This window comes from Boleophthalmus pectinirostris, unplaced genomic scaffold (assembly GCF_026225935.1).
Source record: "Boleophthalmus pectinirostris isolate CB_2022bp ecotype Guang Dong unplaced genomic scaffold, ASM2622593v1 HiC_scaffold_9, whole genome shotgun sequence".
Taxonomy (NCBI): Eukaryota; Metazoa; Chordata; class Actinopteri; order Gobiiformes; family Gobiidae; genus Boleophthalmus; species Boleophthalmus pectinirostris.
This window is the reverse complement of record NW_026571541.1, coordinates 33,637,677-33,662,295: the sequence shown is the minus strand read 5'-3', so window position 1 is coordinate 33,662,295 and position 24,619 is coordinate 33,637,677. Positions and strand designations below refer to the sequence as shown.

At 38.9% G+C, this 24,619-nt stretch overlaps 1 protein-coding gene across 1 annotated transcript in view; it reads right to left on the bottom strand.

The window, feature by feature from the left end:
- The window catches only part of LOC110172745 (unconventional myosin-XVIIIa-like), a 297,696-nt gene that overhangs the window by 107,528 nt on the left and 165,549 nt on the right, over nucleotides 1-24,619 (bottom strand). Inside the window, 6 exon segments of the mRNA XM_055166713.1 lie at nucleotides 557-711; nucleotides 2,533-2,660; nucleotides 6,038-6,149; nucleotides 13,637-13,756; nucleotides 16,058-16,147; nucleotides 17,946-18,089. Of these exon segments, the coding sequence (XP_055022688.1) occupies nucleotides 557-711; nucleotides 2,533-2,660; nucleotides 6,038-6,149; nucleotides 13,637-13,756; nucleotides 16,058-16,147; nucleotides 17,946-18,089 (749 nt within the window).

Below are 24,619 nucleotides of genomic sequence, written 5' to 3'. Positions count from 1 at the left end.
ATTTAAAAGTGCTTCAAGTCTTCTCAAGTCACAGGCCTCAAGTCGAGTCGAGTCCCAAGTCTTTGTCCATTTTATCAAGTCAAGTCTCAAGTCCTGAAAATTTGTGACTCAAGTCTGACTCGAGTCCAAGTCCCCACCTCTGAAATTCACTGAAAACAACGCATTAACATGTTTTATAGAGCACAATCACAACTAGGGGTGTGTAAAAATATTGAAATATCCATATATCGTATCGTTTAATTTGATGATACAGTATCAATATCGTGGGCTGCTGTATCGATATATCGCCAAGAGTGTTTTTTAGGTATATTTTACAAATTATTTTGTGTAAGAGCTACAATTGTGTTGACATTTTCACTGTTTCAATGAGTAAAATGGGTGATTTTCATTTTAACTTTGCACAAACTTTTAGTATCACAGATCTGAACTATATCATATGGGACTGAAACTGCACTGTATCGTGGTCTATGTATCGAGGTATGTATCATATCAGTAACTTCTGAATGATCCCCAGCCCTAATCACAACAATCATAAATGTTAGTGCTGGTTCCGTACTTCCTCTGCTTCTTCTCCAGGTCGTGGTTGCGGCTCTGTTGTCCTTCCAGGTGCAGCTTCGTGTCCTGGAGCTCCGACGTCAGCTTCTGGGTTTTCTTCTTCAGCTGCTGGATGTTCCTCTGGGCCTCCTCGTTATCGGCCTGGAGGTCACTGATCTGAACACACACACACACACACACAAAACAACACATTATTATTTTATTATTATCATTTTTATTTATGTGTTTTTGCTTGTTGTTATTATTTTTATTGTCATGTGTGAGCTACTCTGTCCAAATAACTTCCCAATAAAGTTTGTCTAAGCTAAAGGTCAAGCTCTGAGCCGGTGTTAGTTCCAACAACAAAATGGACAACCGTATTTTTCAGACTGCATAATGAAGAAGAAAAAAAAACATATATAAGTCACATTGAACTATAAGTCACATTTTTTTGGGGGGGAAATTTATTCTCTAAAATCGGAGACCAAGGACAGACCTTTCAAAACTTCAAACCGTCGACCTTGGCTTGGAAGTCTGCCGGCAGTTTTTGGGATATCGTGGTCCGTGCTGATCGAGGGGCGGCTGCGTTGCATGAAGCGGTAACATCAAGAAGGTCTTACCGCAAAGTCATTTATATTCATCGCCTTGGCAACTACCTGGGCGTGAACCCATTTGTAAATTTGTTCCTCCAGCGACCTCTAAATTTTAGCCGGCGATTTGTTTTTTTTGTTTTCTTCGTAGTATTTAGAGAATCCTCTGCTTTTCGCCAGTCCTTTCTCGCTCACTCCAAACTTTATTTCTGCTGCTCAATTACAGTTTTTGGCAGAATATTCCATGAATTGCATCTTGTAATCTGCAGAATATTATTTTCTTTTTGGGGGCGTTTGTGTTCAGTCTATCAACTTATAAAGTCAAATGAGACAAAGTAAAGTGTAAATGATGTAGATAGAGAGAGAGAGTGTGTGTGTGTGTAAAGTGTGTAAAGTGTGTGAGTGTAAAGTGTGTTTGTAAAGTGTGTGTGTGTATGTGTGTTTGTAAAGTGTGTGTGTGTGTAAAGTGTGCATGTGAAGCGTGTGTGTGTGTAAAGTGTGAGTGTAATGTAAAGTGTGTGTGTGTGTGTGCAAAGTGTGTGTAAAATGAGTGTAAAGTGTGTGTGCGTGTGTGTGTGTGTGTGTGTGTGTGTGTGTGTGTGTATGTGTAAAGTGTGTGAGTGTAAAGTGTGTGAGTGTAAAGTTAGTGTGTGTAAAGTGTGAGTGTAAAGTGAGTGTGTTTGAAGTGTGAGTGTAAAGTTCTCGTAAAGTGAGTGTGTGTAAAGTGTGAATGTAGAGTGAGAGTGTAAAGTGAGTGTGTGTAAAGTGTAAGTGTAAAGTGTGTGTGTGAAGTTCTTGTAAAGTGAGTGTGTGTAAAGTGTGAGTGTAAAGTGAGTGTGTGTAAAGTTAGTGTGGGTAAAGTTAGTGTGTGTAAAGTGTGAGTGTAACGTGTGTGTGTGTAAAGTGTGTGTGCATAAAGAGTGTGTGTCTAAAGTGTGTGTGTAATCTGCAGAATACGATTTTCTTTTTGGGGCGTTTGTGCTCAGTCTTTCTCAGTTTTCTTTTCAAGATAATGTTTACATTTTTTGGAAAAATAGTAGCAGCAGATATTGACACACAAATCTAGAGCCTGTCAGTGTGAAAATAACAAACAAAAAATGTAAACTTATATATTTTAATATGTAAGTCGCACTTGAGTATAATCAGAATCACCCAAACCATGAAAAAAAGTGCGACTTATAGTCCTAAAAATACAGTACTCATTTTTCTACAACACTACACATTATATTTACGATTTTTATTACAAATTGACTGACCCTACACCAAAAAAGTGACACAATGAACCTTTAAACCTTGTAAGAACGCTGTCAAGTAACTTCTCCTTGTGGATCAATAAAGTTTGTCTAAGTCTAAGTCGCACATTGGTGGAGTTAGATTCGTTTATGACCCGTCGTTCTGAAAAACTCACCCTCCTCTCGAGTTGGCGCTTGCTCTGCTGCTCCACCTCCATCTTGTCCTCCAGCTCCTGTTGAAGACGTTTCTTTGTGAACTCGATTTCTCTGATGGCTCTTTCGTATTTCAGCCGCCACTCGCCTCCTGGGAGAAAAAAAAACAGCAACACAAAACGACAATCAGGGCTTTGTTCAGACTGTATCGTACTGCAAAAAGAACTGAAAAGAATTCCACCAGTGCAAAAAAAAGGTTCACACAATAAATATTAACCTCAAAAAGTGTATCGAACCATAAGTCAATGAAGACTCTTCTTACTGTACATCTGTCTTTATGTGTAGTTATTTATAGTCTGTGTGTGTAAAGTGTGTGTAAATGTGTAAAGTATGCGTGTGTAAAGTGTGTGTGTGTAAGTGTCCATGTTTAAAGTGTGTTTGTAAAGTGTGCGTGTTTAAAATGTGCATGTTTAAAGTGTGCGTGTGTAAAGTGCATGTGTAAAATATGCATGTGTAAAGTGTGCATCTGTGTGTAAAGTGTGTGTAAAGTAAAGCGTGTGTGTATAGCGTGTGTGTAAAGTGTGTGCAAGTGTCCATGTTTAAAGTGTGTGTTTAAGGTGTGTATGTTTAAAGTGCGTGTGTGTAAAGTGCGTGCCTGTAAAGTGTGCATGTGCGTGTGTGTAAAGTGTGAGCGTGTAAAGTGTGTGTAAAGTGCGTGTTTAAAGTGTGCATGTGTAAAGAGTGTGTGTGTAAAGCATGAAATGTGTTTAAAGTGTGACTGTGTAAAGTGTGTGTAAAGTGTGCATGTGTAAAGTGTGCATCTGTGTGTAAAGTGTGTGTAAAGTAAAGCGTGTGTGTAAAGTGTGTTAAGTAAATTGTGCGTGTGTAAAGTGTGTGTGTAAAGTGTGTGTACAAAGTGTGCATGTGTGTGTATAGTGTGTTTGTAAAGTGTGTGTGTCAAGTGTGCGTGTAAAGTGTACATGTCTAAAGTGTGCATGTTTAAAGTGTGCATGTGTGTAATGTAAAGTGTGCGTCTGTGTAAAGTGTATGTAAAGTGTGCGTGTTTAAAGTGTGTGTAAAGTGCTAGGACTGATCTGATTTTGTCGTTTTTCTCGTGTTTTCAGCCTTAAAACCTTCTTGACACTGTTTGCCAATGTGTGCATTGCGTCACCATCCCGCCATATACGTACATACAGAACACCCCACCCCCGGCACGATGTCACCACAAAGCATCGATTGCAAATGAAAAACGCTGTTAAAATTAAGATAGTAATTTAATTTTAACTACTACTACTTAAAATACAGCTGGAGGTCTTAATTTTGTAACTCAAACTGCTCCAAATGCAAAAATATTCAAAAAACTTTCCCCGACTCTGCGTGCACACCTCAGATCTCCAGACGTTTCTTTCGAGCCCGGACTAATGAAATACAGTAGCTCGTGTGTAATTTGTCAGAAATCAAATCTCTCTCTGGTTTCGGTCTTTGTTGGTCTAAGCGCCTCAGCTCCTCGCCAACGCAAAACCGCACAAAAGAATCAATACGCCATTCACTCAAACCCCTGCATACCGCGGGCCCAGTCCCTGCTTCCTCTCTCCCTCACCATTCCATTTTTCTTGCCTTTTGTCTCGTATTGATCAAATAGGGCCCCCATGTTGAGTACGTTGAGGTGTCTTTGTATCGGAGGCTTTGTATGGTGCAGTGGGAGACCATACCGCAAGAATTTCGCGTTTTTCAAACACGGATGTATTCAGTTCCGACTGCTTTTTTAGCTCGGAAAATAATGAAAAACTTCCAGCAAGAATGTCACCTCCGGTATTGGAACTTTTTAAAGCTGAAGTTTGGATTTAACGGTTAGAAAATCCAAAAATCCAAATAAAAAATGGTTTGTAGATGGTACAGAGGAGGGAGAGTGAATATAAGACCCGAACCTCTTACTTACTAATATTGCCTTTTTAATTATAAAGTGTCAGCTAATATTACTTTTCTTCAGTTAAAAACCTGGGAATATTTTTTATATAACCGTGCATAACTTTCCGACCATAAAAGATAAAGTGTACAGTACAGTAAAGAAAAGAGGAGAATGCACTTTTTTTTGTTTTGTGGGCAATAAGGATATTTTTGTTTATTTACACACTTGATATCTTTGCACTTTTGTAGCTCTAGCTGAGTGTAAAGTGCCTGTGTGTAAAGTGTATGTATGTAAAATGTGTGTGTGTGTGTAAAGTGTGTGTGTGTAAAACGTATGTCTGCAAAGTGTGTTTAAAGTGTGCGTATGATGCACGTGTGTATGTGTAAAGTGTGTTTAAAGTGTGTGTAAAGTATGCGTGTGTGTGTAAAGTGTGTGTGTCTAAAGTGTGCATGTAAAGTGTGCATGTGTGTCAAAAGTGGGCGTGTGTGTGTGTAAAGTGTGTGTGTGTAAGTAAAGTGTGTGTGTGTGTGTGTGTAAAGAGTGTGTGTCTAAAGTGTGCGTGTAAAGTGTGTATGTGTGTGTAAAGTGTGTGTGTGTCTAAAGTGTGCGTGTAAAATGTGCATGTGTGTGTATAAAGTGTGTGTAAAGTGTTTGTGCGTGTAAAGTGTGCGTTTGTAAATGGTCTGTGTGTGTAAAGTGTGTGTGTGTGTGTGTGTAAAGTGTGTGCAAAGTGTATGTGTGTAAAATGTGCGTGTGTAAAGTGTGTGTGTAAACTGTGTTTAAAGTGTGTTTAAAGTGTGCATGTGTATGTGTAAAGTGTGAGTGGGTGTGTCTGGATAGTATGTGTAAAGTGTGTGTGTAAAGTGTGTGTGTGTAAAGTGTGCGTGTAAAGTGCACTTGTGTGTGTGTAAAGTGTGCGTGTGGGTAGTGTGTGTAAAGTGTGCGTGTAAAGTGCACTTGTGTGTGTGTAAAGTGTGCGTGTGGATAGTGTGTGTAAAGTGTGTGTGTAAAGTGCACTTGTGTGTGTGTAAAGTGTGCTGAACACTGTCTACATCTCCAAGCCTCAAAATGCTCTGTTCCACCTTGTGATGTCATGAAGCTGTAGTTTTCAAGTTACCAGCTCCTTTTTACCTTTAGTTCAGCAGCGATCGGCAACTCCAGGTGTGAAATCATCCAAACGATTCCAGTCAACATGTATGGAGCACTTCCTGTATTTACCACATGACATCACAAGTTGGAACAGCGTGTTTTCCGGTTGAGAGAAGAACCGGGTGTGTGTGAGAGTTAAACACGCGTGAATGAAACAAACCACAACTCCGGGCATGTTTGTGACGAGGAAACGATGATAAAACACAGATCAGAAAATAGTCAAATCAAATCCTACGTGACGTTCCTTTAACATTTTCTACTCGCTGAAACAAAAACCGCTTGAGTAAATTACAGGTTTTCACTTTATAAACTCTCAAACTTCGTCCCATTGTTCTGTCAACCGCTCCATTGTCGTCTCTTCATTCTGGTGTCACTGTAAACAAACTTGCCCAACTTGTACGACCAACCGCGTTTTCAAACAGGTTTAAGAACTCAATTATGCTATTTTGTAAATTTTTATTTTTCCAAACCTGAATCGTCGTCATCGAGCTCCCCGTTCAGCTCGGAGGCTCTAATGAGACGCGCCTCCATCACCTCCATCTCCATGCTCTCCATCTGCTTCTTCATCTGCTCGAACTTGCCCTGAAACAAACAGGAAGCGTAACCATGGCGACTGTGAAACGATTGGCTGTGGAGGGAATGATGTCACACGTTTTGTTTTCCAAACTTTGCAACTCGACAGACCCTCTTGAAAACGAAATTAATCAGAATATTTGGTTTGTTAGGTTCAATTTTCTCAATATTATGAAACCTCCAAAAATAATTCAACTTGAAAATATTGTTTTATTGTTGGCAAATATTGTTTTCAAAAATTCAAATAACTCAAATGTTTTCTCTCTCTTCGGGTAAAAAATGTCAAATAATTTTCAGAACATGTTGTGTCAGTTTACAGTTGAAGGTTCACAGGTTTTACTCTAATTATTTCTGTTTGTAGAGGAAATTTTGTTAATAAAAATTTCTTTGCATTTTCATAATTCTGACTTTTGACATTGCTTTTTTAATTCCATTGCAATTAAAGGGGCTGTTTAAATTTTTTTTTTCCATATATTTAAGCAAATCTTATCTTACCCCAGATATATTTATTAGCTGCATCTAATTCTAAAGTGTTTTTATCGTCCGCGAACCAGAAAGTAACACTTGTGCACTGTTAAATTAACCTTTGTTAACATTATGGCCTCTGAAAGTTGTGAAATGTGCTTATAAACTCATCCCGGTGAATAATTAAGATGCTCTGAATGCATAAGGTAAATGAGGAATAACTTTGGACCACTTCAAACTGTTTAAAATTAATTTGTTCTGTTTTTCACGTTTTTAAAGAGACTAAAAATATAATATATATATAATATAATATAATATAATATAATATATAAGTTTATAATCTTGTAGCTCTAATATCCACTTTAAACAGGTGTCTAGATGGAACTGTATGTGCTGCCCTCTGCTGGCCACAGTGGGGAATGCATAATGTTGTAATGGCTTATTAGCAGCACAGATAATTCTAACATGACTTTGCATCAAAATAGACTAAAAAACTTTACTAAACGTTCACACTAAAAGTACCACAATGATAATAAAAAACACTCTTTCTTTAGACAATATAACGTGATTTTCAATATTAAATCACTTAAATTACTTTCTTTTCGATTCCCATGTGGTCTTATATCGGTATACTGTATTTTTTGGAGTAGAAGGCGCACTTAAAATCCTTTAATTTTCTCAAAAATTGACAGTGCGTCTTATAATCCGGTGCACCTTATGTATTAATTCTGGTTATGCTTATTGACCTTGAACCGATTTTATGTGGTACACAGCGCTCAAAAATCTGTCAAAATGTTTTAGTACGACTTTGGTAAGTTACGAAGCCACAACGTTTGATGGATTGTCGGAGCATTACAGCGACTGTAGTCAGGAGCTTCGCGGAGTCCGACAGAAGCTGATCAGCTACAACAAGCAACAAGGAGTGAGCCGTTTCTTCAGCGCTTACAGTAAATGCCAGAAGTGTCAAACTCAAATTCACAGAGGGCCAAAATTAAAAACGAAGTCGTGGGCCAAACTAAATATTTATTGAAAAATTTCAAAAACATTTGGATGTTTTCTCTTCTTTCGAGATGTAACGTTAAACCTTTTCTTATTCAAATAAATGTGTAATAATAGTTTTGCTTAAACACTGAATCCAGAACAAGCAGAATCTAAAATAACAACAAAATTTTAAATAAATAATGTCTCTATAGTCTATCTGTAACCAGCGGGCAGCTCTAAAACATTTGATATGATCTCGTGGGCCAAATATTATTATATCACAGGGCAAATTTGGCCCCCGGGCCTGAGTTTGACATGTCTGGTTTATATGCAAATGAGCCATGTAGTTTTAAGTTTTGTTTCTGTAAAACGTAAAAACAAATGTGTGCAAAGCTGCATTAAACACATTATTACACAATGTATTTTTGGGTCCTCCTTGTAGTAAATAAAAAACTAACTTAAATTATCCACCCACATTCACATTCATAATCCACATTCAGCAAGACAGGGAGGCAACGCCGGGCGAATTAAGCCACGATTTACCGATGGATCATGGACGCCTGGACTAAAAATCTGTCAAGTGTCGTCCATTTGTTTCCCTTAATGTGCCTTAAGTATGAAAACAGACAAAGAGAATTCAACATTAATGATATTGTGCCTTATAGTCTGAAAAATACGGTACTCGCTCAGTGGTCCAGGTAGGTTCCATAGTGGCCCATGGACGTATACTAGTCTAAGTGCTCTTATACTTGTTCTGATACAGCTCAAGATCTTTCTTAGTATCCGATTTTCGATACTCGAGACCACCGTCATCGTATCTTTGAATATGTATGAACAGAAGAAGCCTTTTTTGGATGCAGAGAGAGCGCAGACTTGTAGAATATCTGGACATCTGCTTTGCTTCACTCAGGCCCAGAGAGGAGAGACGGAGAGAGGGTTTTCAGAGCCACACGTCACTGACAGCTGAAGACTTGGTATAATTTAATTCCTGGCAGAAAAGTGAATTAAACAGACGATAACTGACACATGGCTTTGTTTGGGAGATTCTGCCCAAACCCAGACACAGCTGTTCATTCGAAACAATTAAAACTTTAACAAAAACTGCAACTTCATCACTGGACTTCTATTGTTTGGGCAGAAAATTATATGTGTGAAATTAGACAAGGAGCTGATTGAAGGGAGAGTGGATATATGGAGCAGATGAGAGGGTAAATATATGATCTCCATGGATATGTTACAACTTTGTCTGAAACGTTCCACAGTTTGCTTTTACTCCTTTTACTCACCCAAAGTTGTATTTGGAATAATTCATGCACGTCTGACCAATCTTTAATCACTTATTCTCAAGATGCCAAATTGCCAACCAGAATTAAATTTTTTTAATCAGGTGGTTGGTACAAATGAAAACTCATTGTTGTGATTAAGCTTTCGGCGACGTCATCTCCAATTAGACACTGCAATTTTCTTTTTCTAACGCAGAAATTCGTGGACTTGTTTCTTTCATTAAATTTAAATTTAAAATGTGCAAATTATTACAGAATGATTCACGGTGTTGTAAATTATAACTGTATAACAAACACACCTTTAAACATAGTCATCTCCATGGAGACAAGAAGGTGATGCCACCAGGCCAAGTTACGAGTCAGTTCAGTGGAGAGACAACTTGATTCATCAGCGGGCTTCACTTCGTGGAAACCGTCTGACCATTAGGAATTGTTCACTCGACAGTAGGCAGGTACAGGAAGAAGAGCAATAACGTCTTTCCCCTTGATAAAATTCACCAAACATTGTCTTTGTTCCGGCTTTATATCCTCAATCTCAGGAATCGTTGCCAACACTGAATGTCTGTCTTAGTCTTCGACCATCTCGACGCTTTGTTTACTGTTGTGTTGTTCCATAAAAGGGACATAGACAGGTGCTTGAATTTGACGTCATGGCTTCACAGCTCTTCACTGATTGGCTGGAGCACAGTCTACAATATTCGGGGGTTTTGCAAACCGTCTAGTGCAGGGGTGTCAAACTCATTTTGGTCTGGGGGCCGAATCCAACCTACTTTGATCCCAAAGGGGCAGGGGAAAATAATGGCATATATACCCCAAAAACAGCAATAAGTTCAAATATTTGTGCAGAGAAACTTAATTGATGATTTCTTTCTTTTACAAAATATTATAATATTATGAACAACCTGAAACTTAAAAAAATGAGGGTGTCACGGTCAACAGTCAAAACGATCGTCCTTTAAGAGCGTTTGGAAAGAGACAAGTCTTCATTTGTGCTGCTCTGGTGGGAGGGGCCACGTACAGAGACACTGGAGACGCTGCTGTGATAAACACCTCAGAAAATTTACTATATTTTAATAGAAAATATAATTAAAATATTTTAGTAGAAAATCAGACGAGGGGCAGATTAAAGGTTTTGGAGGGCCAGATCTGGCCCCTGGGCCGCATGTTTGACACCTCTGATCTAGTGTATTCCGATTCCTGATCTAATCACTGGAGAGAACTGAAATTGAGCGGAGGCACTAGGTGGCGCCAGCCTGACTGATGGAGAAACACTTCCACAGTAAGAACACATGACTCTAAAGGTATAATGCAAATCAGACTCTGTCATATTCAATCACTACTTTTGAGTTAAATATCTGGGTTAAAAATGAAAAGACATTCAAGAAAATTTGTTTTTTCTTCCAGATTTTTACTGTCTTAAAAATGTGAAAAACAGGACTAGTTCCTTTTAAACAGTTTGCAAATTATTCCTCACTTACCTTATACATTCTGATCATCTTAATTATTCACCATGATGAGTTTACAAACACTTTTCACAACTGTCAGACTAGTGCAGTTTTGCCATTCTGATAATGCTAAGAACAACTAGCAAGCTAATAGTGCACTTCCTGAGCCTCTGACAACACAACGCTTTATAACAGATGCAGGCAGGAGACAGCTTAGACGTATTTTGACCTCAAGAGCTGCTAATACAATAAAACTATTCTGGGCTAAGACACATTCTGCTGAAAAAATAGACCGAACCATTTTTAATTCTGGCAAAACATCAAAATGAGAAGACAAAACGTTGACTTAACGCCGGCGTTTTTTCTGAGCTGTTAACAGGTGGCAGAGCAGTTTGAGCTAAATCACTAAATCCCTCCCAATCTGCTGAAAGTGGGACCTCAAAAGCAATATCTCCCATTAGCCTCCCGCCCTGTTAAATTGGAAAGTCAGCTCGCGTTGTTAGCCGCATGTTGCTAAAGGCTAATTGTGCTATAAAGTCCTATTCGTCTCCATTTGCAGAGCGGCTACGGCGGCTCCATTTTCATTAGCGGGGAACGTGCGGCGCTGAAACGGGCAACGGTCCCGGCTTATTTTAAACGGCTACAACAGCAAGAGGTGAGGCGAAAGAACTGAGGACGATTTGAGGTTTATTCTATTTTTAGTAAGTAAAATTTGTTTTGATGTTGATTCTTTGAGTAACTTTTCCGGTGGAGGGTCTGTCAAATGCTTTTTCTTTGCCCTCTGAAATGTTTGTCTTAATGGAGATCAAATCAGACCAAGTTACGGGTCAGAATGTCTGTTTTTCTAGGCATTTTTGAGCTATAAAACCACCTGTAATTGAATAAATGTAAGGCAGAACATATTGTGGAACATTCTAAGCAGAGCAATGACGTGTCCATAGAAACAAACAGGTGACAGACCCCAAACCAAGAAGTTACTCGAGCTGTTTTCAGGCCGGTCTGAAAGGTGCTGGTGCCAGGTCCCACTCCGGTTACAGTGAGAACCAAAGTGCTTACCTGTGAACGACTAACGTTAAGTGAACACATGATGCGTCATCGACAGAGGGAGTGGATTTGCCACCAGATAAAACAAGGAAAGTGGATGTCACAGCGAGAAAATAACCATAATGAATCGCATCATCGACACCAGTGAGTGTTTTTAATCCGTGTGTCATTCGTTCATTTGTTTTTCAATATAAAACCAAAAATCAGAAAATGAAAAAAACTATTATTTTCTTCATTATTTGTCTCCAAAACCAAAATGAAAAAACGGATAACGATTCATTTTTTCAGTTTTCGATTTTGTCTTTAAATGAAGAATGGAAAAAACAGATAACGACCGTTTCCCGTTTACGTGACTTCCGTGACTGTGATGCCGGACTTTTGCGTCGCATACGGACTGAACCAGGACTGATCCAGGTCCGGGACCAGAGCGGGACCAGAGCAGAACCAGAGCGGGACCAGAGAGTGACTGAGACCGAGACCAGACCAGGATCAGACAGGGACCAGACTGATACTGAGACTGGGACTGAGGCTTGGTCCTGGCCTGGTCCCGGTCTCAGTCCCAGTCTGGTCCTGGCCTGGTCCCGGTCTGGTCTCAGTGTCGGTCTGGTCCCGGTCTGGTCCCGGACCTGGATCAGTCCTGGTTCAGTCCGTATGCGGCGCAAAAGTCCGGCATCACAGTCACGTAAACGGGAAACGGACGTTATTCATTTTTTCCATTCTTCATTTAATCATTATCATTATCTGTTTTTTCATTTTGGTTTTGGAGACAAATAATGAAGAAAATTGTTGTTTTTTCGTTTTCTTATTTTTGGTTTTATATTGAAAAACGAATGAACAAATGATACATGGATTTTTTATACAAATCATTATTTATCTGCATCGAGCTCTGATACAACATCTGCTGTAGAAAAGAAGGCAGCGACGTCCAATCCAAAGATGGAAACTCACCAGGAGAACATGGATTCAGCAAATATTTATTCTCCTCCGTTGACCACTGTCTTCTTCTGTCTGTCACTACCTTCTTGTCATTTGATTTCTCCACCATATTCCACACATACGTTTTCTTTGTTTGTTTATTTTACCGCATGTGACCAGAATTAACCTGCTGACGTTTACTGTGTCGTCACGGTTTGCGTAGAAAAACAAGTTTTCGGTTCGTGAACGCTCTGATTTCTGGTATGAACACGTTAGTTGGTTCGAGATTAGGTGCAGGAACTTTCACTTGGACTGGACTGAAAACGCTAATAGTGCATCTTTAAGGGGCGGTATATAGTCTGTACTCTTACATCTTAAAAATGGTTCAACAATCACAAATTAATCTGTGTTTCCAGACTAAACCTGCAGAAAGAGAAACACACAAACTTGTCTCATTCTCAGTTTATGGACAGGCCTCATATGGAAGCTCAGAACCTCCAGAATTCCCTCTCTGAGCTGCAGAGGCTGCACTAGCACTGGTTCATGTCTGTCTGCAGGTGCTGGGGTTCAGGTAGTGATCATTCAGAACAGAGAGAGGCATTTTAACTGGATTACAGCACTGGAACTGGGAACCCAAATGAGAGACTCTTATGAGACTCTGCTTTGTAATTGGCTAATCGTCTAGAAATGAGGAACATTGCAATTCAAAACCAGATATTATAGTCAGAGTTCCCAATCTTTTTTCCCACTTTTCCATTACTTTTTCACGAGCTAAAGTGAATTTTCCATGACTTTACTGCACCTACATGTGTAGAACTGATCAGACTTTTAGGGCTAAATATGAAATGTTAATCCTTTCCACTCACCTTATGGTTTGGTTTTATAGTTTTTTAACATTCAAAATCCTGTCAGTGCATTTATTGTCATCTCTTTTAAATAAAAGGTGCAGACGTTCAGAAATAATCAGAATAGCCTCATGAGAACTTAACAGAACGCTGCAGTTGCTTGAAAGAGATACTAAAATTCTATGACTTTTCTAACACTTTCATTGAATTTACAAAATTTCATGACTTTTCTAGGCCTGTAAGATTACATTTTCAATTTCCATGACTTTTCCAGGATTTCCATGACCGTGGGGACTCTGTACAGCTTTTGAAAGACCAAAAATCCTTAAAATAGCGACCATAACGGACAATTAATGTGATGAATGACCCAAAAATTAAAAAAAAGAACTGCACCACTAGAAACAGCTTGGATCCTTTTACCAAAACATCCAAATGAAAACACACTTGGCCAACATTAAAAAAAAAAATCCTCAGATGTCTTGTCTAGTAAAAACCATGCAGGTGTTCAGAGCTCATACCTGCAGGTCTTTCATGTCCTTCTCCAGCCTGAGCCGCTCTCCGGTCTCACTCTCCAGCAGCTGAGACGCCGACTCTCCTGTGTTACGCTCGTCCGTCAGCTCCGAGGACAGCTCTGAGATCTGGAGGAGAGACGAAGAAACTCTTAAAAAACATAAAACTATCAAATGAACCACACACTTTCTGCCGTTGTTTGAAAAATTACACTAGACATTCCTTGACATTTCATCGATTACGTTAATTTTAATCGATCAAACCGAATGTAGGTTGCTGTGTGTAGTGTGACCAAACAGGTGTGTACATGTGTCTCTGCATCAGAAGGAGCGAGACACAAACAGTGGGTCAGTCTGCAACGTACTGAAGCATACTCGTCTTAAAACAATAAAACCAGTAAAATAAAATAAGAGCACAACCATAGAATAGATAAATAAATAAATAAAAGACACAGATTATATATTTTCTTTTCTCCTGTTTTTATATTTCGCATTGCAATTCTTGAATTTCTCTTAGAATATATTAAAATTCATCTTAAAATAAAAGTACATTTCATTTTATAGGTATTGCATTTTTTTTTTTTTACCACCAAATATAACAGCTTTTTGGCAGATATAGTCGGTTTAAATGTGCTCTATAAATAAATTTGAGACAAAAAGCCCATTGAAAAACAGAGGGAAGTCGAAAACCGTTAAAAAATTGCCCATATTACACTATTTTTTATCTATATTTTAATGTTTTTTCTTCATCCACAGAGCGTTTTGAGCTTTGTAAAATGTAGACAGACTAATAATAAAAGGTTAATCAAACATGTGAATGAAACAAAACACAACTCCTTGTCTGTTTTTGACAAGGAAATGACATTATAACAGGATTTAAAGCTCACAAGAGTCAAACGTGTAATATAGGAGCATTAAAAACACACTGTACCATTATAGTGACAGTCGTTTATCCTGCGGCAGATTCAGGTTGAGCTGCTTGACGCCGTAATGAGCGCCATCATCACCGGGAGAGTGTTTTTCAAGGCTGTTGTTTTCATTATTTCTCCTCGTTCTAGATTAATTTTTTTCAGATAAAAGCGGCGGCGGCAGGTGGCTCACACCTGGAAGTCTGCGAGCAGCAGGTGAACGAGGAGCAGCTCATAAAACAAAACACTCACTCAGATAATTAAGCCTAAACAAACAAATATAGAGAGCTACAGAAGGAAGAGGAGGAGGGACAGCAGGAGGATCTGGTCTGTACTGTTCAAATCCGACTGTCTTAGAATACAACATAAAAATACTTAGACAATATTTAAAGGTCCTAGATTACTGTAAATTGACTCTTGTGAGCTTTTAGATATGTTATAATGTTGTTATCTCATCAAAAAACAGACCTGGATGTTTGAGTAACGCTGGTTTATCCGTCTGTCTACATCTGCAAAGCTCAAAATGATCTGTTCCACCTCGTGATGTCATGTAGCAGTAGTTTTCCTTTTACTTTTAGTTCAGTAGACAGGGTTTTTCACTAACAAAATTTCAAAACTTTTTTATGGCTTTTTCACCCTTTATGGTTTGGTATTATAGTTTTAAAAAATTCTAAATCCTGTCAAAATAATAATCATAACAGTCTAATGAGAACTTAACACTGTAGTTGCGTGAAAGAGATACTAAAATTCCATGACTTTTCCAGGATTTCCATGACCGTGGGAACCCTTAGAGATCCTGAGTAGAAATCATCCAAATGATTCTAGTAAAGGTGTATGGAGTTTAAAAACACAGTGGAGCTCTTCTTATATTACCACATGACCTCACAAGGTGAGATAGAGTGTTTTAAGTTTGAGAGAAAAGCACGTGTGAATAAAACAAAACAAAACTCCAGGTCTGTTTTCTTTCATGGAGATGTAATGTGAGACCCCAGCGACGAAAACCACACTGGACACTGGACTCTGTTTGGACGCCTCAGGGGCGTCTGGAAGAAGGAGAAGAAAGAGCCGGAGCCGGAGCCCGCGGTCGGGCCGAGCTGAGGCTCGGACACGTTGCATCTCACATGGTCAGAAAAAAATGAAAAAAGTGTAAAGAAAAGACGTCAAACTTAAAGAAACGCTCGCGGTGGACTTTTTCAAAATAAAAGCCAGTGAGAAACAGACGTTTACAATAAGCGATAATGAATTAATTAGTTAGCGCAAAATTAACGCGTTAACATGTCCAGCCCTATAAAAAACAAAATGACAAAGTATAGATTGATACTGAAAATGAAAAAGCTGGATCGGTGCATCTCTAAATAAAACTTAGTACTCTAAACTCTAACGATTGGCTATTTTCTCTATCATAGTTTCTCTATCATAGTTTGCATAATTAGTGATAATAGTAAGACCTAATTAATTGATTGTAATTAAGATTCTTGTCAAGCCTTCTCGTTCCTTCTCGTTTTGTAATGTTTTTTCTTACCCTGCTCTCCAGGCGGTCTGAGTTCAGTCGGAGTTCGTTTCGTTCTTTTTCCACTTTCTCCAACTTCTGCTTCAGCTGCTGGATCTCCTCCTGCCACACAAAGAAACACATGTAAAGTAAAAGTGTGTACTACAGTATTGAACAGGAGGGCTCAAACTTTTCTCACCAGGTACCAGCTCAGGAAATATTTGGTCTTACAAGTACCGGGAGGGAGAGAGAGATCTAAACCAGGTCTATAACAGGACTATTCCAGGTCTAAACAAGGAATAAATTATGACTAAAACATTCAAACCCAGAACTAAACCAAAAGAGACCGTCTGGATTGAGCAAATATTAAAACTTTTGTGTATTCTTCAGTTATTTTGTATTTGAGGCGACTGGGACTCAACTAAACAGTAGTCTTTGAAAATAAAAATGAAAGTCGCACTTTTTTTTAATGGTTTGGGTGTTTCCTGTGACTTAAACTCCGGTGCGAACTTATATAATTTTTAATATATATGTCCCAGTTTTTAGTCCTGTTTTAGTCCTGTTTTAGACCCTGTTTTAGTCCCGTTTTAGACCTTTTTTAGACCTGTTTTAGACCCTGTTTTAGTCCCGTTTTAGTCCCTGTTTTATACCCTGTTTTAGACCCTGTTTTAGACCCTATTTTAGACCCTATTTTAGTCCTGTTTTAATCCTGCTTTAGTCCTGTTTTAGTCTTGTTTTAGACCCTGTTCTAGTCCCGTTTTAGACCCGTTTTAGTTCCGTTTTAGACCCTGTTTTAGTCCTGTTTTAGACCCAGTTTTAGACCCAGTTTTAGACCCTATTTTAGTCCTGTTTTAATCCTGCTTTAGTCCTGCTTTAGTCCTGTTTTAGTCTTGTTTTAGACCCTGTTTTAGTCCCGTTTTAGACCCTGTTTTAGTCCTGTTTTAGTCCTGTTTTAGACCCAGTTTTAGACCCAGTTTTAGGACAGGTTTAGACTCTGTTTTTAGACCTGTTTTAGACCTTTTTTAGACCTGTTTTAAATCATGTTTTTAGACCCTGTTTAAGCCCCTGTTTTAGTCCCAGTTTTAGACCTGGTTTAGACCTGTTTTAAATCATGTTTTAAGACCAGTTTTAGTCCCTGTTTTAGTCTTTTAGTCCTAGTTTTAGTTCCTGTTTTAGTCCTGGTTTTAGACCTGGTTTAGACCTGTTTTTAGACCCTGTTTTAGACCCTGTTTTAGTCCTGGTTTAGTTCCTGGTTCCTGGTCTCTGGTCTCCCCAAAAATTGCAACTTATATCTGTTTTTTTTCTTCATTACGTATGTTTTTTTGTCTGGTGTGACTCATACTCCAAAGTGAATTATAGTCCGAAAAACACTGTAATAGCAAATCTACACGTAAATCCCTGAAAAAAGTTTACAAGGTCCAAAGTGACTAACGAACGATTAGGACCGTTGCAATTAACAATTCAAAACCAAGTATTATATCTTTTGAAAGTCCAAAACTCCTCAAAAAAATCCTCAAAATGGCAACAACTACAGGAAACAGTTTGTGTATCGAAGTTTGAGAACCACTGCACTGTATTAAATAGTTATAAACAGCTTTTGAATATCTTATTTCTTTTCCTCTAATCTGCTCTTCTGTCAGCTGCACTCAAATACATTAATTATAAAGTGTTTAGTGTTAGATTGCATTAGACTGTGTTGCATAATAAAGTAAACAGTATATAATAATATTTTCTCACATCTTCATTATGTTTTTATATTTTCAGCTGCACTCATACATATAGTTTACAAAGTGTATTAAACATATGACATATCCATAAAAACAAGCAGGTGACGGATCCTCCCTCCAGAAAAGTTACACAATGCACTTTTAAATAGATGATAAACAGTATAATAATAATAATAATAATAATAATATCTCACGTCTTTTCCTCGTATCTGCTCCTCGGTCAGCTGCACTTCGATCAGAGGCCGCACCGTCGTGAAGAGTTTCCACCAGGGCCAACCTTTGACCCCTCGGTTCTTCTTTATGTTCTTCTGAATGCAGCGGATCGCCAAGTCCTGGATCTGAGACACAAACGCACAAACAGACTCTATTACCACACATTTTCTTCACAAATACTTTAAAAGGACAAAAAAATATGATGATTTTGACCCTGAAAAAACGGTATTAAAGCAATGTGGTCTACTCCATTCAGTGAGCGCTATATTGGAAATACGAAAAAGCCACTTCACAAGAGGATGAACCAACACAGACGAGAGAGCAACACAGGACCTCAGTCTGCTGTACAGCTCCACTTAAAGGTTGTATAGAGGATTTTTTAAGGGAAGTGAAATACAGCGACAGTTCTTTTTCAAATGTTGTGCATACGTGACACCACCTTCCTCCTCCACAGCCTCAGTCGAAACACCTCCTCCTGCTTCTTTACTCTAGAAATCACACATGTTTACATCCAGTGCGAGTTCAGAATTACTGTTGAAGTTTCCTGTCCTGAAATATTTCAGCGACCGATGCGTCAGTTTTTAGACCCTTCGTCTTCTTCAGTCGCGCCGTCGCTGGAAGGGATCTCCAAGAATCATCTCAGTTTGTCTTTGCTCTTTTTTCCCTTTTCTTCTTATTTTAGCGACCTCAAAAACGGACTTTCTTTTGCGGCGAACTGGTCGTGGATTCTCGTCCGCCATCGTGACAAACTTTGTGCGAATTGGGAGGAAGCGACTGCATAAACCACATAATCCCGCGCGTTGACGAGTCAGTTACACTAGAAACGTAGGGAGTTTGATTGACAACCTAACAGCCAATAGATAAAGAGGGAGCCTTGTTATCTATTGGCTGATGTTTATCTGGCCTCATTACGTCCACAGTTGATCGATTTTTATATATATTTTTTTGGGGTCATCATAATTACAAAGCTGCTGCGTCTCTGTAATGGTATTTTAAACTTTCAATGACAATTTGAAACAAAAAAAAAATCCTCCATACAACCTTTAAATGCCAGGGACACTCCTTTGAGGATAGTGAGGTACAGATCTTAAAAGAATTGGTTTGAAAACGGAGTTAAAGAAGCTATTTTTGTTAGGAATGACAATCCTTCCTTGAACAGAAATGGACTCCATCCTCAGACCTAAAACAAAGAGAACAAATAGGGGGAGCCAGGTCAAGGCCAGAGGTGTGAAAACCCTCATTTGGGGCCTGAATGATTCTGCTAATATCACCCTTCACTGAGTACAGATGAACAGGCTGAGATACAAACAGAAATTGTAAACAAGTAGGTGTGTTAGTTTCAGAGTAGTTTCAGTGTAGTTAGCTCCTCCCTTCAGACACATTTAAGGCAGTGTCCACCAGCGTCTGACCAGAACTGAAGAAGCAGCTTGGACGAGCTGTGAAAGCTGTTTTTGACCTAAATAAAAGATTTAAACACAACAGACTCCAGGCACTCCAAAAAAGTAGAAAAAGTTAAAAATCGTACGAGGAAAAATATAGTAAAAAGGCCTTTATTTGTTGGTTTTAGCCATTCAGATAAAGGCCTTTAACTATATTTTTCCTTGTGCGATTTTTTTTACTTTGTCTACTTGTTTGGAGTGTCTGGAATCCGTTGTGTTTAAGTTTTGAGCCTTTTTCCACTTGTTCCTACTGATTGGAACACCTGCAGCAAACAGCCACATTTTTGGTCACATTTTTGTAAATAAAAGATTGTCCAGTTGACAAATTGAATTTCTCCTTTGCGATGGATTAAAGGTCCTATATTATGCGGAATTGACTCTTCTTAGGTTTAAGTCGTGTTATAATGTTGATACCTCTTCAAAAACAGACCTGGAGTTGTGTTTTTTTTTCCAATCACACATGTTTGAGTAACTCTTTATCATTACTCTGTCTACATCTCCAAAGCTCAAAATGCTCTGTTCCACCTTGTGATGTCATGAAGCGGTAGTTAAAATTAAAATAAAAAATAAATAAAAGACACATTGAATATTTTCTGTTCTCCTGTTTTTATGCTTTGCGTTGCAACTCTGGAATTTTTCTATTGTGGGACAACGACAGGCTCTCGAAATATGTTAAAATTCAGCTTAAAATAAAAAATGCATTTCATTTTAGAGGTATTGCATTCTTAATACCAATAATATAACACCTTTTTAGCAGATATGGTTGGTTTAAATGTGCTCTACAAATAAAGTTGAGACAAAAAGCTCACAGGGAAGTAGAAAATCTTTAAAAAAGGGCCCATATTACACTATCTGTTGAATCTTGTTTCCTTATCCACAGAGCATTTGGAGCTTTGGAGATGTAAACAGACCAATAATAAAGGGTTACTTAAACATGTGTGAATGAAACAAAACACAACTCTAGGTCTGTTTACGATGAGAATACAACATCATAACACAGATCAGAAAATAGTGTAATATGAGCCCTTTAACTCCAATCTCCTCCTTCCTTTTCCTCTGATAGAGAAGCCGAGGTGAGGGTTGAGTCAACACCGGCGTCTCAATTCACTCCCGAACGGTTTTAACTTTGACGAATGGCGCAGACACAGACGATTCGAGCACAAATGAAGCATCAGTGTTGGGAGGGAGTGCGCGCGGAGACATTAGCGGTTATCAAGGCTCGCGGTGGGGCTGTGGAGGGACTATTACGCACTACAATTGGGCATAAGTGCTCTCAGCGCGATCATGAACACAACCTGTTACAGCATTAAGCCCCATTCACGCGCTCGTGAAGAGACGGGCTTTCTGCTGCTAACGTAATGAGAGGACGCTTTATCAAACGGAGCGGCGCAGACGCAATCAAGGCCGCTACGAGGGATCTGGCCATTTTCAACAGGATTAGAAAAGACCGTTCTAATATTATAATTGCATCGAGATGTTATCGCTTTGTCTGGAATGTTACACAGTGTGGTTTTAAAATTTCTAGCTCCGTGGAGACCAAACTAGACCAAGTTACAGTCAAAATGCACAGTCTGAATGTTTATTTTTAGGTATTTTTGAGCTCTAAAACAGCCTGTAATTGATTAAATGTAAGGTAGAGCTGTTGTTTAATGTCATATTGTGGAACATTCCAGACAGAGCAATGACGTATCCATAGAAACAAGCAGGTGAAGGACCCCCAGCCAAAAAGTTACACAGTGCACCTTTAAAAAGTGGGTATTACACTTCACACTTCAATTTGGGTATTAATATTTAACAGAAGTGGGACCAAGTCATTTTGAGAGTCTCAAGTCTTTGACCTCCAGTCCCAAGTCAAACACAGGCAAGTCCAAGTCGAGTCTCGAGTCATTGGCCCATAAGTCCAAGTCAAGTCCAAGTCATCTGCTTTGAGCTCCAAGTCATTTCAAGTCTTTAAAGTAATAAATATAGCTTTGTTTTTTGCAATTTATATGACTTTAGAACAGACCTGTCTAATATTATAATTGCATCGAGATGTTATCGCTTTGTCTGGAATGTTACACAGTGTGGTTTTAAAATTTCTAGCTCCGTGGAGACCAAACTAGACCAAGTTACAGTCAAAATGCACAGTCTGAATGTTTATTTTTAGGTATTTTTGAGCTCCAAAACAGCCTGTAATTGATTAAACGTAAGGTAGAGCTGTTGTTTAATGTCATACTGTGGAACATTCCAGACAGAGCAATGACGTATCCATAGAAACAAGCAGGTGAAGGACCCCCAGCCAAAAAGTTACACAGTGCACCTTTAAAAAGTGGGTATTACACTTCACACTTCAATTTGGGTATTAATATTTAACACCAGAAGTGGGACCAAGTCGTTGTTTTGCGAGTCTCGAGTAAGTCTCAAGTTTTTGACCTCAAGTCCCAAGTCAAGTCCCAAGTCAAACACAGGCACGTCCAAGTCGAGTCTCGAGTCACTGGCCCAACTCAAGTCTGAGTCATCTGCTTTGAGCTTCAAGTCATTTCAAGTCTTTAATATAGCTTTAGTTTTTGCAATGTATATGACTTTTAAACTAAATTGTACTCAAAAAGTCATGGTATATTTATATATGAGGATTTATAAAGTATATGAGAGTTGTAGAAATGCTAACTTTTTCCTTTTTAAATGTTTCAACAAGATCTTAGTGCGAATCATTACGCTCAGAACAGAAAGAATTAAGATTTAAAAGAGCAAAAGGAGACAGACGAACAACAGAGCAGTGCTGCTGAGACAAAGCGTTTGAAACCCATGGATCTATTAAAATATCCTCAGCAAATATGACACCGTGAGGACTCGCCTGGCAAAATGACACTCCGAATAGTTCCACAGTTCATCCAAAATAAAGTCCAGGCCAAGCTAAAAGACGTCAGAGCAACAGCACCGCACTACACTGCACTACACTTTAATTTTTTATGTTTTGAAAATACTATATTTTCCGAAAACAACGTATTAACATGTTTAATGAGTGTAATTTTTGGTTTTTTTTGACACGTTATCAGTGTGTATCCCGCAAAAGTTTTCGATGAGAGAAAAACGTCATGGTAGAAAGCTCCAAAACGTAAATATGGCGTAATAAAAAAATAACTTGCATGTTTTTCTGTTAAAAATTGAATAAATGAAAAGCAAGTTTTTTATTTATTCAACACCTACAACAGCAGAAGGTTCGACTGTCATTCACATATCTTTTCTGATGTTGACAAAAAATATGTAAACTTTAGTGCACAGTTGTATTTATTTAGAAATAATGGCAAAACCTAGTGCCTCCGCTCAGTTTCATTTCTCTCCAGCAACTAGGTCAGGAATCGGAATACACTAGAAGGTTTGCGAGAATCCTGGAAGTGCAATTTCGGGCACCAGCCAATCAGCGAAGAGCCAGACATTCTGTGTTGGCAACGATTCCCGAGATCGAGGATTTAAAGCCGGAACAAAGAGAATGTTTGGTGAATTTTACCAAGTGGAAAGACGTTATTGCAGAAAGAAGAAAATGTTTGCTGCAGGTGTTCCAATCAGTGGGAGCAGGTAGAGGGCGCTCTTGGAAAAAGGATCAAAACTAAAACACAACAGATTTCAGGCACTCCAAAAAAGTTAACAAATCGCATGAGGAAATATATAGTTAAAAGGCCTTTATTTGAATGGCCAAAGAAAACATGTTTCGACCTTAAAGGTTGTATAGAGGATTTTCCAAGGAACGAGAAATCCAGCGACTGTTTGTCCTTTTTCAAATGTTGCGCATGTGTGAAAAAGTGTTTTGCCTAAGGACACAACAACCTGATCTTCCCAGCGCTTTCCCATCCAAGTATTAAACATACCTGGCACTGCTGAGCTTCTGAGATCTGACGGGATCAGGCTTGGACAATCCGGTATGGCCATAAAAAAAGTTTTTAAAAAAAAAGTACCCCCCTACACCTGGCAAGAAGATGCATCCTGCTTCAGTGGATACAGGCAAAACCTCCATCTGTTACACAATGGTACAGAGAGACTTTGAAAGTTTTCCCAATGGAACGCCTCAGTGCGCTCTTAAAAGGCAATTCAAACACTTTCTATAAAATATGGCAACCCTTTCTGGACCACCTACCTCAGGACTTGGCTGATGTGCTTTAGAAAGGAGGCTCCCAATTTGTTTTCAATTTTAATCAATAATTGTGCAATGTTTATTTCTTTTTCATTTTAGCTCTGATTCAGACCTTGTGGACAGTCTTTATCCATTTATTTCTATGCAGACTAAGCTGTGCTGGATTGTATTGTATTGTTCCATTTTGTTAAAAAAGACAATAAATTATTGTTCAAAAAAAAAAAAAAAGTACCCCCTTACCAACGAGAGAGACAAGAGAACGAATCCTAATTCTAAGCGGTCAGACTGTTTCCACAAAGTGAAACCGTCTGATGAATCAGGCTCGTATTTATTGCGTAGGGAAGAGACACTTGTAATGCACGACACAAAGCCGGGCCTTTACTGAAAGTGCTTTACAGAACAAGTGTTAAAACACGGCGCTGAATCCTAAAGACGGAGGAAAAACAGAATCTGGATATTAATTTCCTGCACTCTCTGAACAGTGAATTAATTTTAGTCTGTGTAACTTTGAGTCTATAACAAAATTCAACCCTCTTTTTTGTTGACTTTATGCAGTAATTTTATGCCGTCTTTTTTAAATGATGAGCTGACAGTTTACTCAGTTGCTTTCAGTCGCCGTCTTAAAACATATTTTGAAGGACCCTGTAGCATAAAAGTTCCACAGTGCAGCTTTAAATCTCCATGTGGTTCCATAACAGAGAGTCACACACGTCCCCTGTGTCCTGCGCTCGTCCCTTTACATGATCACAGACACGTACAGGTGCCCTCTACCCGTCCTTCGGTGTGGGCGCCGCTCTACACCTGTTTCCTCGTCGTGTCTCCGGGCGATTGTTTAATTAGGCGGGATTCAAGGGTCCCGTGTGCCCCCCTCTCTCCTCTCCTCTCTCCTCTCATCCCTCTCTCTTTCTTCTTTCGCTCTTTATCTTTCCTCGCGCTTTCATTCCATCCTCTCTCTCACTTTTGACTCTTCATCTCTCCTCTCTCCCTTTACTTTTTTTGATTCTCCATCTCGCTCTCTCTGCTATCCTCTTCTCCCTCTTTCTCTCCTCTTTCTTCTTTCACTCTTTATCTTTCCTCTGTCATTCGACCCTCTCTCTTTTCTCTTTCA